This window comes from Silurus meridionalis, chromosome 15 (assembly GCF_014805685.1).
Source record: "Silurus meridionalis isolate SWU-2019-XX chromosome 15, ASM1480568v1, whole genome shotgun sequence".
Taxonomy (NCBI): domain Eukaryota; kingdom Metazoa; phylum Chordata; class Actinopteri; order Siluriformes; family Siluridae; genus Silurus; species Silurus meridionalis.
In genome coordinates this window covers 17,702,406-17,716,939 of record NC_060898.1, presented here as the reverse complement: position 1 = coordinate 17,716,939, position 14,534 = coordinate 17,702,406, and the positions used below count along the sequence as shown (strand labels likewise).

The 14,534-nt window shown below is 35.8% G+C and overlaps 1 protein-coding gene across 1 annotated transcript; it reads right to left on the bottom strand.

Annotated features, from left to right (window-relative positions):
- Positions 1-453: 453 nt before the first annotated feature.
- phka1b (phosphorylase kinase, alpha 1b (muscle)) lies at positions 454-14,534 on the bottom strand. The gene is made up of 32 exons (XM_046867440.1): positions 14,397-14,534; positions 13,933-14,091; positions 13,072-13,119; positions 11,946-12,114; positions 11,647-11,729; positions 11,485-11,565; positions 11,267-11,365; positions 10,538-10,684; positions 10,343-10,396; positions 10,115-10,237; positions 9,901-9,996; positions 9,224-9,331; positions 8,458-8,536; positions 8,190-8,324; positions 7,998-8,107; positions 7,755-7,899; positions 7,530-7,608; positions 6,920-6,990; positions 6,567-6,728; positions 6,411-6,484; positions 5,812-5,948; positions 5,344-5,497; positions 4,337-4,416; positions 3,933-4,011; positions 3,700-3,829; positions 2,910-3,011; positions 2,172-2,287; positions 2,032-2,076; positions 1,672-1,830; positions 1,530-1,583; positions 1,217-1,417; positions 454-688 (listed from the first exon to the last, which is right to left on the bottom strand). The coding sequence occupies exons 1-32, from the start codon at positions 14,472-14,474 to the stop codon at positions 515-517; spliced, it is 3,531 nt and encodes a 1,176-aa protein (XP_046723396.1). The 5' UTR covers positions 14,475-14,534; the 3' UTR covers positions 454-514.

Below are 14,534 nucleotides of genomic sequence, written 5' to 3'. Positions count from 1 at the left end.
CTGCATGTAGTAAAAAAAAGAAGAGGAAAGCCATCAGTTTATAGCAGAAAATTTAAATTATGAATCAGCATGAAGCAGGAAAGACTGTCACAGTCATGGCACCATCTTCGACGATATTTGTGACTTACGATGGGGTCGTTGTAACGTATCTTCATCATAAGTAGAGGACGACCTGTATATCAAACTGTTTGGGAAACTTTTGATGAATATGCAAATTAGACCATACAAACTCCACCCACTTTCCATGGTACTATGCATGGTCTGCTTTTGCATACTGTAAAATGATTTGGCTTTATATGCAATGGCATAATAACACTTAATTTTTAAGATATTAATGAGATATTATTCTTTTTTTTTAATTAATGGGGAAGTAACAGTCTGTTTATTTTTTAATCAGTGAGATCAGTATAAAAAATAGCTCACATTCAAAATCTAGAAGTCCATAAGCAAATCTGGGTGTTGTGTTTTTCAATCATTTTATTCAGTGATATACTGAAATCACAGGCTGAGTGTGTCACTGAAGCGAGCAGGCCCCAGTTGGCAAGAATTCATCAACATACACAGCTACAGCTTTAGACAGGTAGGTCATGCTCCCAAACCGGCCACTGGGTGAGCTGTCATAAAGTAACCTGCAGATACCGTTGGACTGATCCCTTTCCAGAAGTGTATCATCTGCTCCCAAGTCTTTCTGTAATAGAAGAGACACAAACATATGACAGGGCATTTTGTGTTTCCTGAAAAATGTCCCAATGATCTACTTTCAAAAATATAGTAGTTTTCAGAAAATAACAGGGCTCAATTGTATGTAATGTTTTCATTCTTACATAGGATATAAAAATCTTTTAGCATATAAAATTAAGCATTGGTAATATTTTAAACAGACATCTAAAACATTTTGATATAAATTTGCCATGGTTTATAATCGTGTTTGTAAAAAAGGCCAGAATTTGGTTGTCTCTGCTATTTCTCTACAATCAATGCCTGTCTCTATATTTGACCTCTGCTGAAAACAGCATTTACAAGTGCCTCTACAATGGTTAGACATTACAGATAATGCTTAGTTCTCCAAGGGAGGCTTTATTAATTTTTTTTTCATCGGTGATATGTACTGTAATGACACTAAACACTTCCCACGTTTAGTTAAAAAAAAAAAAAACCCTGCATCTGCAGTATCCTATTTATGCACCAAAATATTTTTTTTTTCATGAAAAGAAACCTGATCTTTGTAGAACATGTCGCTGGCCATGTGCACAATCTTTTCCACATGAATGATGTCTCCTATGCTATTGATGTCCACTTCAGCCAGCATGGTCAGGACTAGGATTGCCTCCACAAGCAGCTGCCTGTACTCAGGCTGTGAGACACGGTTCAGCACACTTTCCACGCGTACAGCAAACTTGATCTCACCGGGAGTCATCTGGTTACGTTTTATAAAGAAAAAAAATCATTATGCTAATAAATAATGCCATAACTAATTACAGTATCTAATGAATATGCATGAAAACCAACAAATTCCACTTGTGTATTACCTCTTTTGTAATTGATGATGAAAGGACACACCCTTCAATAGACAGTCCATGACACTTTCAATCAAAAGGGAAAGAAGTTTCAGTAAAAAAAAAACCTCCACAAAACAAGTGTCAGTGTTCACTGAAATATGGATATGCAGACCTTTTGTAGGATTTTCCAGACCTTCTGGTAGAAACCAATAGGCACTCTATTCAGAGCTCCATCTAATCGACGACGGCGAAGCCACTGGCCTTGTGTGCTGCCCTGCACTGTAGCTCCCAAAGCCCCTTGAAATGACTCAATGCATGGAAGTCTATACCTCTGACAGAAACATGAGAAATGAACAAGAATTCTTAACAACATTAGTGAAGAATAGACCTTAAAGTTTTATTAATAATCTATTAAACTCTGTAAAGCTGCTCTTGGACAATCTACTTTGTTGTCACTGTACAATTAAAACTAATTTAAATTAAATTATTCAGTACAGTTCTCTTTGAAATACTTATCATGCACAGTACTTACCCCTGACTCGATGTTGTCAATATCCAAGGAATGCACCGATAAGGGCTTAAATGTTTTTTCATTTAAAGAGGACAAAATTAGTTTGGTTTCTCAGCCAGTAGACGGAAAGTTAAAAAATGTTGCTAGTTTATATATTATACCAGTTTAAGGTCATGCTTGAGCTGTGAGCTTGCTATTAATTGACCTTTTGCAGAACCGGATTTGCTCTTGTCTTGAATAGAAATGGCTGGACTTATTCCAGTTCCAGCTGAGCGGACTGAAACACACATATATGCTAGCATCAGTACAAAAATGTACTCTAAAATCTGATTAATTAATCAAACAAAAGAATTGTCCATAATTCATTTATATTAATATTTATACATGAAATTTTATATTAAAATCTTGTTAGTTTTTCTTGTTAGAAAAACTGTTAGCTTCTGAGTTGGTGTAAATTTACACATAAGGACACAATAATGTAAAAATGAATCTTCAAATAGGCGATTGCTTACTGCAGTTATAAATGTAAACAACAGTGTCAAGTTTAAACATCGTATTTATTTCAATGACACATGCAAATTGTATGTACATGTAAATGACGATTTAGTGAATTTTTACATAATTAAAGATGTATTAAAATACGGAAAAACCTCATCCAGGACTAAGTGATAGATAAGTGAGCAAACTGCTGAGTGTCAAGTCACAATGTACTGTAAACTGCCTAGTGTTCTGTGTGCCATTTTTGTATTAATCACTTCTTTCCTGCTTTTCCAGCATGGCATTAGAGGAATGCACAAATTTCAGTTTGGTTTGGGTTACAAAAATAATTTACACTGTACTTTACTAAAAATGTATGTACGAATAAGGTAAAAGGAAAGCAAAATTATGAACAAACTCACCACTTCTCTGCACTCGAAACTCTTTGCCGCTGAGGATCTGAAGGAGAAGATTCTTCAGTTCAAATGGACTCAAGTTCATCAGACTTTCAGTAGCCTCTTCACCTAATTATAAAAATGACATCTCATGTCTCAAACGTGTAAAAAAAAAATTGTGTGCGTGTGTGTGTGTGTGTGTGTGTGTGTGTGTATATATATATATTTACCAGTAGCCAAACAACAACAAAAAAAAAAGCTATACATTTCCTACATTAGCTAGCATTTGCTAGGTTGGAAAGTTAGTATTTAGCTTAGCACACAATATTATGGGCCATATGGGAATCACAAGAGTCACAGCTCACACATTGTGTTGTTCACATTTTTATGTTTTTTCCAAGTTTTTTCCCCCTATGGTTATGTTTAAGTGTTTGTTTTTCCAGATGGAAGTTTAATATATATTATTTGAGCTTCTTGTGATTCAAAATGCAACTTCATCTGTTTTTCCACACATGAATTTGATGCTCAAATAATCACATCAAAAAATCATTATACATAATTGCAATTTTAATTTAGAATCAGACAGGGAGTGGGAGTTAAAGCATTTATGTCAGCGTAGGGATATTTTAAATAAATCTTATTTAATAAACTCAAAGTAACTTTAATACCTGCAAAGCACTTAATATTTTATTGGTCAGTAAAAACAGAGAAAGCAGTGTTAATTCTTTACTACATGCTTTCCATATTATGATATGAAATTATGACATTTTTCATATCATGGTACATGCAGGTCTCTAAGTAAGGACTGATTTAGTACCAGAGCAGCTGAGTGACTGTGCCAGTTCAGTGGCCATGACCTGGATAATGAGGCCAATGCGAAGCCGGAACATTTCACTGAAAAGTTTCGGCTGCGTTCTAATACACATGGCCAGATACACCATAATCTCCTGCCAATCATGAACATGGGTGTCAATACAAACACATTCCAAACATCTTTAATTGTATTATTTAAAAAAAAAGTTTATAGAAGATGAAGAAAATGAAGCAAACCTGAGTGAGGATTGCAATCGTGAGATTATTCTCACTCGCCTCATCAATAAGCCTGGCCAGCTTGTCTGGAGGCATGGGGCTATGTGGAGACAGGAAAGACTTATGCAGTGGTATTTGTATTCGTATGGCAGCTTTATCTGGCGTGGATTATTTATTCTGCAGACGAGGCAATATTGTTGGTGAAGAGGCTGTTGTGTTGATTTTGGGTAATGCTGTGTTGTGGTGTACAATTTGATTTGTATTTTAGGAAATAAAAACTCACAAAACAGTGACCTTTGACTTTTCACTAGCATGTCTTGGTGTTTAGGACTAGTGCATCCTTAAACCTACATTCAATATCGGTCAAATATCGGCACACTATATATGATGGTGTGTAAAGCAACATTGCGTGCACAGGAACTCACGCTGATATGGTTTTCTCTCGAGGCTCAGGAGGAAGACCCACTGTCAAGTGCTTCTGATGAGCAAGCAAATCTGTGCAAGCCTGTTATTAAAAATGGACAAAACAATAGTGTGTTACATAACATGCTAGTATCAATGTTCTGCATATATTATTATTGTCTTTTTTTTTATAGCATCAAGACTGAAAAGGTTCTGGCTAAAAAACATATCACAGGTTTATATTAATGCACATAAGTGTCATTGTTTCTAAAGTATTTAATTCAAAACAAAAATATTTAGCAAAGAAAAAATGTATACTTGTCAAAATCGATACGTTTTCTGTAAGGCGATGTTCAGTTAACAGGTTTCCCCCGGGAGTCTTCAGGACAGAGTACTTCCTTTTTTTTGGTAACATTAAAAGCTGTATATTTTTTCTTATTTTTATATCCAAGAGAGAATTTAATTAAGGTTTGAGAACAAAAAACAGTCTGTTTATCGCTGCACAGGGTAAAGTGTTAGCTCACATGTTGAACTTCTAATCAAAAGGTCATGCTGTCAAATCTAGCACCACAAAGCTTGATTAGCCACTTCTGGGCCCTAGAGCAAGGCCCTTAACCCTCAAATGCTCAGTTGAATAAATGAGATAATTACAAGTCACTCTGCGTTAAGGTGTCTGCCAAATATTGTAAATGAGTAAAAAGTTTTGTGGATGTTTCATGACATTAACTATGAATTACCCAATGCATGTCATTATTTAATAAATTAAGCATTGAAATCATTTGGGGAGTTGCTGCTGTATAAGAAAAATTAAACACAAGAATGGACCTGAAATATTTTTCTATTACAGCACATCTTTTTTTGTTTAATTCCTTATCTATGCTAGTTTGTAAATGTAAACAAATTCATTTAACATTGATGATGTTTGTGTGTGTGTGGATATATTCTTTTGTAGAGAATGACATTAGGTTTAATAAATTAACTCAACAACTAGATATCATTTGATAGAAGTTGTGTTCAAAATGCCGGTCACCTCATCTAGTTCTTCCACTTTCCTGCGGAGCAAGCCACAGACCATCCGGACAAGTCCCCAGTGTCTCAGGCTGCCTGCTTTCTCATACAAGTCACTCAGGAGTCGCTTTACCGTCCAGCCTTTTCCATGCAGGTTGGTATCCCAGTCCATACCTCTAACAACACATTTACTCAACATGTTTACTCAAATACACACGTTTATTTTTTAAACTGCAATTTCCTGTGAATCATTCAGACTGGACAACACAATGTCGCATATTGTTTGTCCATTGCAATATTTGCTATTGCAGCATTGATATTACCATAATCTGAATATGCAAATTAGTAGTGAACAAATCAGGTAATGCAGGTTAGTTTTCTGTGGGTGTTTTTGTTCAATCGCGGTAAGTTCATTCGTCTGTGTCGTGTGGCTACAAACAAGAACTTCATAAACTATTCTTTTACTTCCCACAGAGGGTCGTGTTCGTACTTGTCCTTATAAAAGATGTACAGGATATCAGCCTGATCTTGAAGGTTTTGGGATTGTTTCAGCATCTGCACCAGGGCTAGATAATCAATTCCACCGTGCACATCTCTGGGTAGATTCACTGAAGCAGGAACTTCGACCTGATCGATGGGAAATGATTTTATAATTAAAAGCATTATAGTGCCATTAATCTATTGTCCCTCTACAGCATCTGTAGTGCATGAGACATTTTTCTGTCATGAGAAAGGACAAGGAACTCAGTCCAACAACTGCCCTTAAACTTTCTTCACTACCAAAACACGTGTTCCCCTGCTTGCTTCTTTACAGTGTCAGAATTGTTTAAAGAACCATATTAAGAGCTATTAACCTATTTAGGCTTAGTAAGTTCCTTGTATTTAGAGACTGGTGTATATACATCACATGCGTAAGTTGATTTTCAGGGTGCTCAAGTCCCACTATTATACTTATCCCACTTACTTACTCACATGTAACCGCACTCTGAATACAGACCCAAATGTGGTTATAGTTTGGTTTAAATGGAGTTTAAAGAATGTTTGAGTTGCTAGTGTAATTATTAAATCTTGTTATTAACTTCCATGTACCTGAATTTCTTTAGTTGAATGGTGGAGCACTGGTGGGTCACGGAACAAATTCGTTGGGAGATACAGACTCACATCTGTGAACAAATTATAATAAATGTGATCTTTAAAGAGTTCTATCTTGAAGGTGTAAGCGCTTGTGAAAAAGGCTGAACTCACTATGTATGTTCAGCACTTTGGCTTTGTGCACCAAAGAGAGCATCTCTCGAGTTTTATTCGCTGCAGCTCTAAAGCGGTTGAGTCCTCCTTTAGCAGTGCGGATGGGACTCTGCTGGGGAATGGCAAGTAGCTGATCGAGATACTCTGCCAAGTCGTCCACCTCTGTGAAATCCATTTCAAGATTGAAGAGGGGAAAAAAGCAGGCAATCTTGTAGAAGCTAGTCTCTTTTATTAGAATAGGTTTTACAATGAGGAATGGCATGATTTCATTAAAAATCCATCACAGCTGAAAACCAAAAATTCCATAGCTTAAGGACACTCATCGCAAAATGCAGAAAATTGAGTTCACTTACCACAATCCATAAACGTGAGGTGAGTGCAACAGGATGTATCCAGGAATGAGTCCAGTTTCCCAGTCTTCACTCTAAATGTATGAGACATAATGCTTAGGATTCATTCAAATGAAAACTTAAACTAAAATTCAAAAAATATATTTATATTGAAGTATTTATCCGTATGTGCTCAGTAAAGTTAGCAACACTGGGACTTATTTAAAAATGCCTTTTTGTAGTCAATGCTCTTATTTCGTTATTCCTAGGCAAAGAGTAGATTTATTTATATAATTGCAATAACAATTTATTTTAAAAAATCCATTGCAGGAATGAGTTATGGCAGATTTGACTCAGCTAGCAGCTAGCGTGTGATCTATGAAATGATAAGCATGATGCCATCGGTGGCAAGATCAGCATTACATTTGAATCTTGTGGATCTGAATTGTTTGAGCAGAGTTTAGTGATGACGATGTAAAAGAGGTGGACAGACTAATGAGCAAAATCACTACAGCATTACTCTCTTTTGGTAGAAATGAAGCGAGGGCTAAATCCCACTGGTGTAACTAGCAGTGGGTATTCGATTGGCGTTATGCTTGATGTTGGAAACCATTAACTTCTTTAAAGTTCTTGCCTTGCCCCACCGTAGTAGCCATCTTGCAGCTTTTTTAAAGTAGCTAGTACTGCAGGATCAATTTCTTTGCCATTATTAGCTGAAACAAAGAAGAACATCTCTTAAACAAGTCTTACTATTAATGTTTCAAATTTATTCTTATAAAATGTTTTTTTTTTAAATTAAGTTTCCAAATTAAAGTATCTTTGAAGATAAATTAAAAATTAAACTCTTTTTAACACTTACTAAGCATGCTTTGAGAGATTGGAAAAGTGACAGTAGGCCTTCCGGTCATCCTCCAGTGTGAACAAAGGTAGGAGAAATCAGTACGGAGCATTTCCACAATCATTTTGTTATCCAGGGCCAGGTAAAAATGTTGATGATCTATAAACTAAACAAATATAAAAATAGCTTGGATCACATTGGAAATAAATTATTATATTACTTTCTGTATATAGAATTTTGTACCATCATATCAAATTCACTCACTTGGGGTGTAAAGGAAAATATGGTGTTGCGTATGATATAGAATTTGGATGTCCCCAGTACACCAATACTGCGGTATGGCCTCCCGGTCAAACCTAGTCTCTGATTACGTCCTTTAAGATAATTTAGAGTCGAGATAGGCAATGTGGCATGTGAAATCTTATATAAGAAATATTTTATAAGCGCTCATCTTACCAAGTCTGGCATAGATGTGACTAAGAACTCTAGAAGGCTGAACTCTGATTGGATGAATGTCCTCCATGGTCTGAGATTCGATGCCCTGGTCTTGCAGAAGCTGTTTAATGCCCTCTGTTTCTGCCAGAATTGACACTGGAAACAAGATAGAAAGTATGCATAATGTTCAACCTCAGCCTGTAGTTACAAGGCCCTCAAACATTTAAAACTATGTTAAAACTGCAGATACACATCTACAGTGTGTACACACATGTTGTGTACAACTTACCCTGAACCACAACATTAGGCTTGGGTATGGTGGACAAACGTCTGTTAAGGGGGTCTATCTCTCCAGGTGCTAGAAAACCCTGAGAGATTGTTTAAAAATAAAGAATGGCTTAGTTAGTGTGTAAATTCTCAACATTAAATACTTTATTCTGTGCCATTCTTTTATTTTTGACAGACTGGAAATCCACATTCGAAAATCTACTAAAAAATAACCTCTAGTAAGCCCTGTAACATTTACATTTATGGCATTTGGCAGACATCCTAAACAAGAGCATTCATACCACTGAGCAGCTTTGGGGTTAGGGGCCTTTCTCAAGGGCCCAGGAGTGCAGCTTGGTATAAGTGGGATTTAAGCTTGCAACCTTTGGATCCAAAGTCCTATGCTTAAACTACTAAGCTAACACCTCTCCTGGACTTTCAAGAAGCATAGAGGCAAAATGTGTATTTAACGAACACAATCCATTAGGGAAAAATTTATTTGAGAGAAATTTTTTTTGAGAGTTTTATTTTTTATTTCATCTTTTAATATTCGTGCACATTTACATTCAGAGATTTTTAACATCCACCTAAATTAACAAGGAAGACTTCATTTTGCTTAATTATACTGAATTATAATTCTATAACTCCGGATATCAATGTAATATATGTATATAATATAATAATATTAATATAATGTAAATAAGATATTATATATATATATATATATATATATATATATATATATATATATATATATATATATATATATATTAATGAAACTGCCATACCTCTGCCAACAGATTACCCAATATGTACAGAGACTGGGCCCATTTCAATGGACAATTGCCCAGTGGCACTCGTTCCACAGTATGGGGATTGATATATTCTTCATCCACCTTAAAAAAACACACAAAGAGTTAGAGTTCAGGGTCTAATGAAATAACCCAATGTGGCTCCCTGTCTCATACAGTTCAAGGCCATAGGCCAGGGACATTCAGACTGTAGCCTGTGAAAAGAGTTGCGAGATATTAAATAAAACATGGAAATAAGGAGCATTGGAAGTGTTTTATAAAACTTGGGGTAAAAATGAATCAGCCCTGCTAGCTTTTTTTCCTTTCCTACTTTCTAATGCTACAGATGCTAATTCTGTATGTCTACATTAATGTTTAACAAGCTATCAAGCTTTTAGTGGACTCAGGAGGGCCCATAGAAAAACATGCATATTTATTCTGACAGGATTATATTGCAAAAAATCTTTAAGGAAACATTTATTTTCAGACATACATAAAAAGGATCCATAAATTGCAGTTCAATCATGGACAGTTTGCTATAATGTGGGCAAATTGTTATTTCATTTTATTCTATTTCTTTTTTTTTGCGTTTTTCTGAATCTTTAGAAAGAAAGACCCCTTTAACGGAGTCATTTGGAGCATTTAGCATTAAGATTGGCCTTTTTCTGAGGTACCTTATCCAGAGGAACACTGTAAAGCTCAGGAACAAAACGCACTCCATCTTTCCCTTTGATCAGAATTGCATCTAAGGCATCTCGATACTCCTGTACCTGCAATTTTTACACAAAACCAAATTGAAATTGTTACAATTTTGTCGTTGTGTTTTAATCTTAACTCTAGCAACATACTGCCAATATGTGACATTAAGTTGAACGTTATGTTTCCAACCTGCTCAGGGCTGTTGATAAAAATTCCATCAAGGATGAGGTAAGTCCAAAACAGCGGCCATTCACACTCAATATTCTCAAAGAGCTTCAGCTCTGATGACTCATAGTATAAACGATTTGGGTCCTGAGTGATAAACACGTGATAAAAGCATCGCTCATTGAGCAAAACAAATAAATGTTTGTTTTTCTTTTATTTTCATTGTTAAGTTTACACAAAACGTATTTTGACCTCTTTCGGGGTTTTGTGGCCATCTCTAAGAAAACGACAGCATCCGTATCTGCCCTGTGAAGGAATAAAAGAATGGACATTTTGGAAATATAAAGAACACCAGTCCTTATAAATTTTACTGGATGAACAAAACACATTTGGAAGTTATATCGGTCGTATTAAACCAGTGCTTCTCAGCCTTCATTATCAGATCACCTGCAGTCTTGAGATGATCTCCTCCTTAGTAGTGTTAACAATGTCAATGTCCTCAACTGCAAACGCTGGGTAGGAGATGATGGAAAGGACTCCAGCATCCACCTCTTTAGAAGTAGAGGCTCTTGGCAGCATGGAACTGAGGATCGACTGTTGAGAGGGACATTGAGTAAGGTAATAACTTGTGTCACCATAATTGCACTCTTGTGTAATTAAAAAAGATCAGCAAAAATTATGTATTATATTTTTCATTATTCTGAATTTATTGGCCAAGACATTTGGTGTCCAATGATTCTTATTTTATAGTTTGGAAGGTAGGGTCTAAGGACAGAAGCCATTTGTAGGCATCTGTGAGAGAGCAGATATCACTTTCCTCAGAGTGTGTTACACCTGCTTGTGATGCAGGATGCAGTTTGGCTGGATTCATATGTCCCAGAGGATGCATGTTTTAGCCTTCATGCTCCCTGAATGATGACTGGAGAGCTGGTTGGTGGGTGAGAATGAAAAAAGGAACCAAATTTGGGAGAAGATAGGAAAAAATATATTTTGTTTAGGTTTATAGAAGACTAAGAAGTTATAGAAGTCTTTTTGTGTCTCAGAGTTCCATAATATGTTTTCAAAGGGTTTCATTTGTAATAGGGTTTAAAATGTACTTAAATTGTAGTATGGGGAAAAAAAGAATCTGGCTTCTCTTCCTTTTATGTAATGGGACAAGGCAAAAGTCACTCTTACTTGGCAGCGCTGTATGTCATCAGCCAAAGCGTGAACAACAGACTCTGGCCCACCTTTGGCACCAAAAAGGTTTAATCCATCCAAGGCCTCAAGGGCTGCCTAAATACAGAACATCACAGCTGGCGATCAATCAAATACATTCATTGATCTACTCTTTTTTTATTTTTTTATTGTATTTCCCATTTTAATGATCTTTTATGACAAATTAAATCTCTGACCTTAGCCATTCCGATAGAACTAGCATTGATTTCTGGGATTCCTTGATTTGTCTTGTCCCCTCGCTCCCACATTCCAAAATCCTAAACACCATTCCAAAGAAAATCCACATTATTCTGAAGAATATTGTGCTATTGAAGAATATGAATGCACAGGACACTTACTGCTACTTTGTATGCTGTTTCAATGTAGAACATAAGATTCTGGACAACATCGACCTCGTCGCGTGTGTACACAATGTTTAGCCCTGTACACCGTAAAACAAATATTAACTTATTCTGTTCAAACAGCTAAAAAGCCTTAAAGATTTTACAGTCTCTCAAAATGATGTTACAATAAAACATTTTGAAAAAAGGCAATCAGGAAATAGAGATGTTAATAAAGAAAAAGAATGATACAGAAGAAAAAACATTGTTTGGGAAAATTGTTTAGATTTTAGTGTAATGAGCTTATCACTGTTGACCTGAAGCTGTCATTTGAGCCAGGAACAGCAGAAAGATGGATGTAGCGTCCACCTGTAAATGACCCCATTCTTGATCGCCGACCACAGTAGCACATGTTCTTGTGTCATACTTGGCATGCAGGCAGTCTGCAGTGCTCTTGCTGTACTTGAACTTCTCCACCTTCTCCAGCTAGGAATACATCAGGATTTGTACAACTTTCAACTTTGCAACAGTACAAATTTTTTGTGGAAAATTCCTGAGGAAATCCCAACTGAATATACGGCATATGTTGAATTTTAATAGCAGAACTCCCTTATATAGTTATAGAGCAGAGTGTTATCTATTATGGAATGGCCTGCCTAGTCACCAGACCTGAATGCTATTGAACTGCTCTGGAATGAACTGTATCCCAAGGTCAAAAAGAAATATACAGCTAGAGCAGAACACCTTTAGTAAGTTTTACAAGAGGCATGGCAAAGTATTTCTGCTAAATTATTGGAGAAACAAACTGTCTGGATTTACTGTCTGTAAAGCTGTTATTAATGCTAATGGAGGATTTTTTTTAATAAAATTACTATCTGTACATGTATATCTTTGTTTGGTCAAAGTAAATCTACATATCAAAAAATGACCAAGCTTGTTAAACATTAACAAAAGGAACATGCATGTGTCTCTCAAAAAATAAAGTCTAGGTGTTTCCAAACTTTAGACAGGCAGTCCATCCAATAGGAATTTTATAACTAATAGTCCATATTCTTATAACTAGCCTATATATATTTTCAATAGGAACCTATGACAAAACAGACTATATTAAATAAATACAGCTAATCCAATCTGGTGCCTAACCCTTAAAAACCCAAATGAGAACACCACTGGAATTAGACCACAATTCAAAATCTAATCAATAAAAATCTAACAGGAATCCCATTATATACATTAATGCATTAATACATTGTACTATGAACTAATAAACCAATGTACTATGAAGTCCAAGTAACAACCCATTTCAATGTAAACCAAGTCACTATGCCCAAATACAACAAACTTTTATGGGCCTTCTTTGGGAATTTTCCATAGGAGATGATACTGTAAATATCAAATGTTGATAGTTGAATTGTGTATTTGTTTTCAATACAATGATCATACCTGCCTCATCAGACACTGCAGCAAGCTCCGCATAAGCTTTACTACGGTCTATACAAAGAAAAGAGAAAGAAAGCTTATGAGAGCTGCTTTGATTCTTCTTCTACCCTCCCCAACCACTGTAATTAAAAGAGAAACATGAGCATAGCAACTTGCCCCTTGGCATTTCCACTTGGACATTCACTCTCACTAGCACAGGACACGTACATTATTAATAGCGCACATGACTGACTATGCATAAAAAATACGTGTTACATGGTGAACTGTTATGTTTGGTGGTTTATTTTCTAAATGAATGTCTTATTTGAAGATGCAAATGCAAATACTTACAGTGTTTGTTGACCAACTGATTATGCTAGAATTTTATAGGCACCTGTTAATCTTCGATTCAAAATACAGATCTTATTAGTGTTATAAACTAGATCAACAAAAAAAGAAAAGGACCCAAATAGCCAAGCACACTTATATTACTTAATAAATCAGTAATTAAATGTGTTAATTACAGGCTTCATTTGAAGCATAATTTAGACATTTAACATTAGCTAGCTAGTTTTTGGTGTATATTTTAAGTGGCATGTTTAACTAGTAAGCTAAGCCTGTTAATTTCATACCTAGCAAGCTGTTTTTACTGAAATAATAGGTAATTACTTAGGTGATATGATATGTGCACTGTAAAGACAAAACTTGGTGAAATTATTCATTCTGTTGGGTCATTCGGGGGAAGAGAAAGGATTGTCATAAAATTGGAGTTTACCTTTCAGCCAGCAGAGGGCTAGAGGTTCCTATAAAATGCCAACATATGTTTTGTTTGATCTTAAGGAAATAAAGGTAAATGCACTGGTCACAGAACATGATTACTTCTACCTGCTCCATTTCATAAGCTTTGGCCTTATCCTCATCTCGGTCTGCGTTCTTCCTGTAGGCCAGACTCATACCCCACACAGACAGGATGCTGTACACATTGTCTCGGACCCAGGCATGTGGGAGATCAGCACTTCCTGGTAGTAACCCTGTTACCGGATTCTTGGAAATTCATCCAAAAAACAAAAATATATTATTGTACATCAATAATTTGTGATTTGTTATATATTGCATTATACATTATGAAACTGTACTTTACATGTACAATATTTATATCAAATACAAATAACCTAAAATATACCCTCAATTGGCATTCACATTCACCAGGGCACATTTCACAGTCCATAATGAAGATTTGATGTAACTCAGGCATGTTTTATGAGACAAAATGTAAGTGTTAGCACTTCAACTCTGCTAATCATTGCCCTTTCTTGAGTCATCAGTCTGATAAACAAGGTTTCACTTACCTGGTGACAGAGAATTGTTTTATGGACCATTCTTGCATAATTGTCAAGCTTTACTCCTGAATTACTGCGACTCCTCATGATGTTTACCCTCTCAGTCTTGCTAAGATCCAGTCTAATGGCTTCTCAGCACCTAATGCT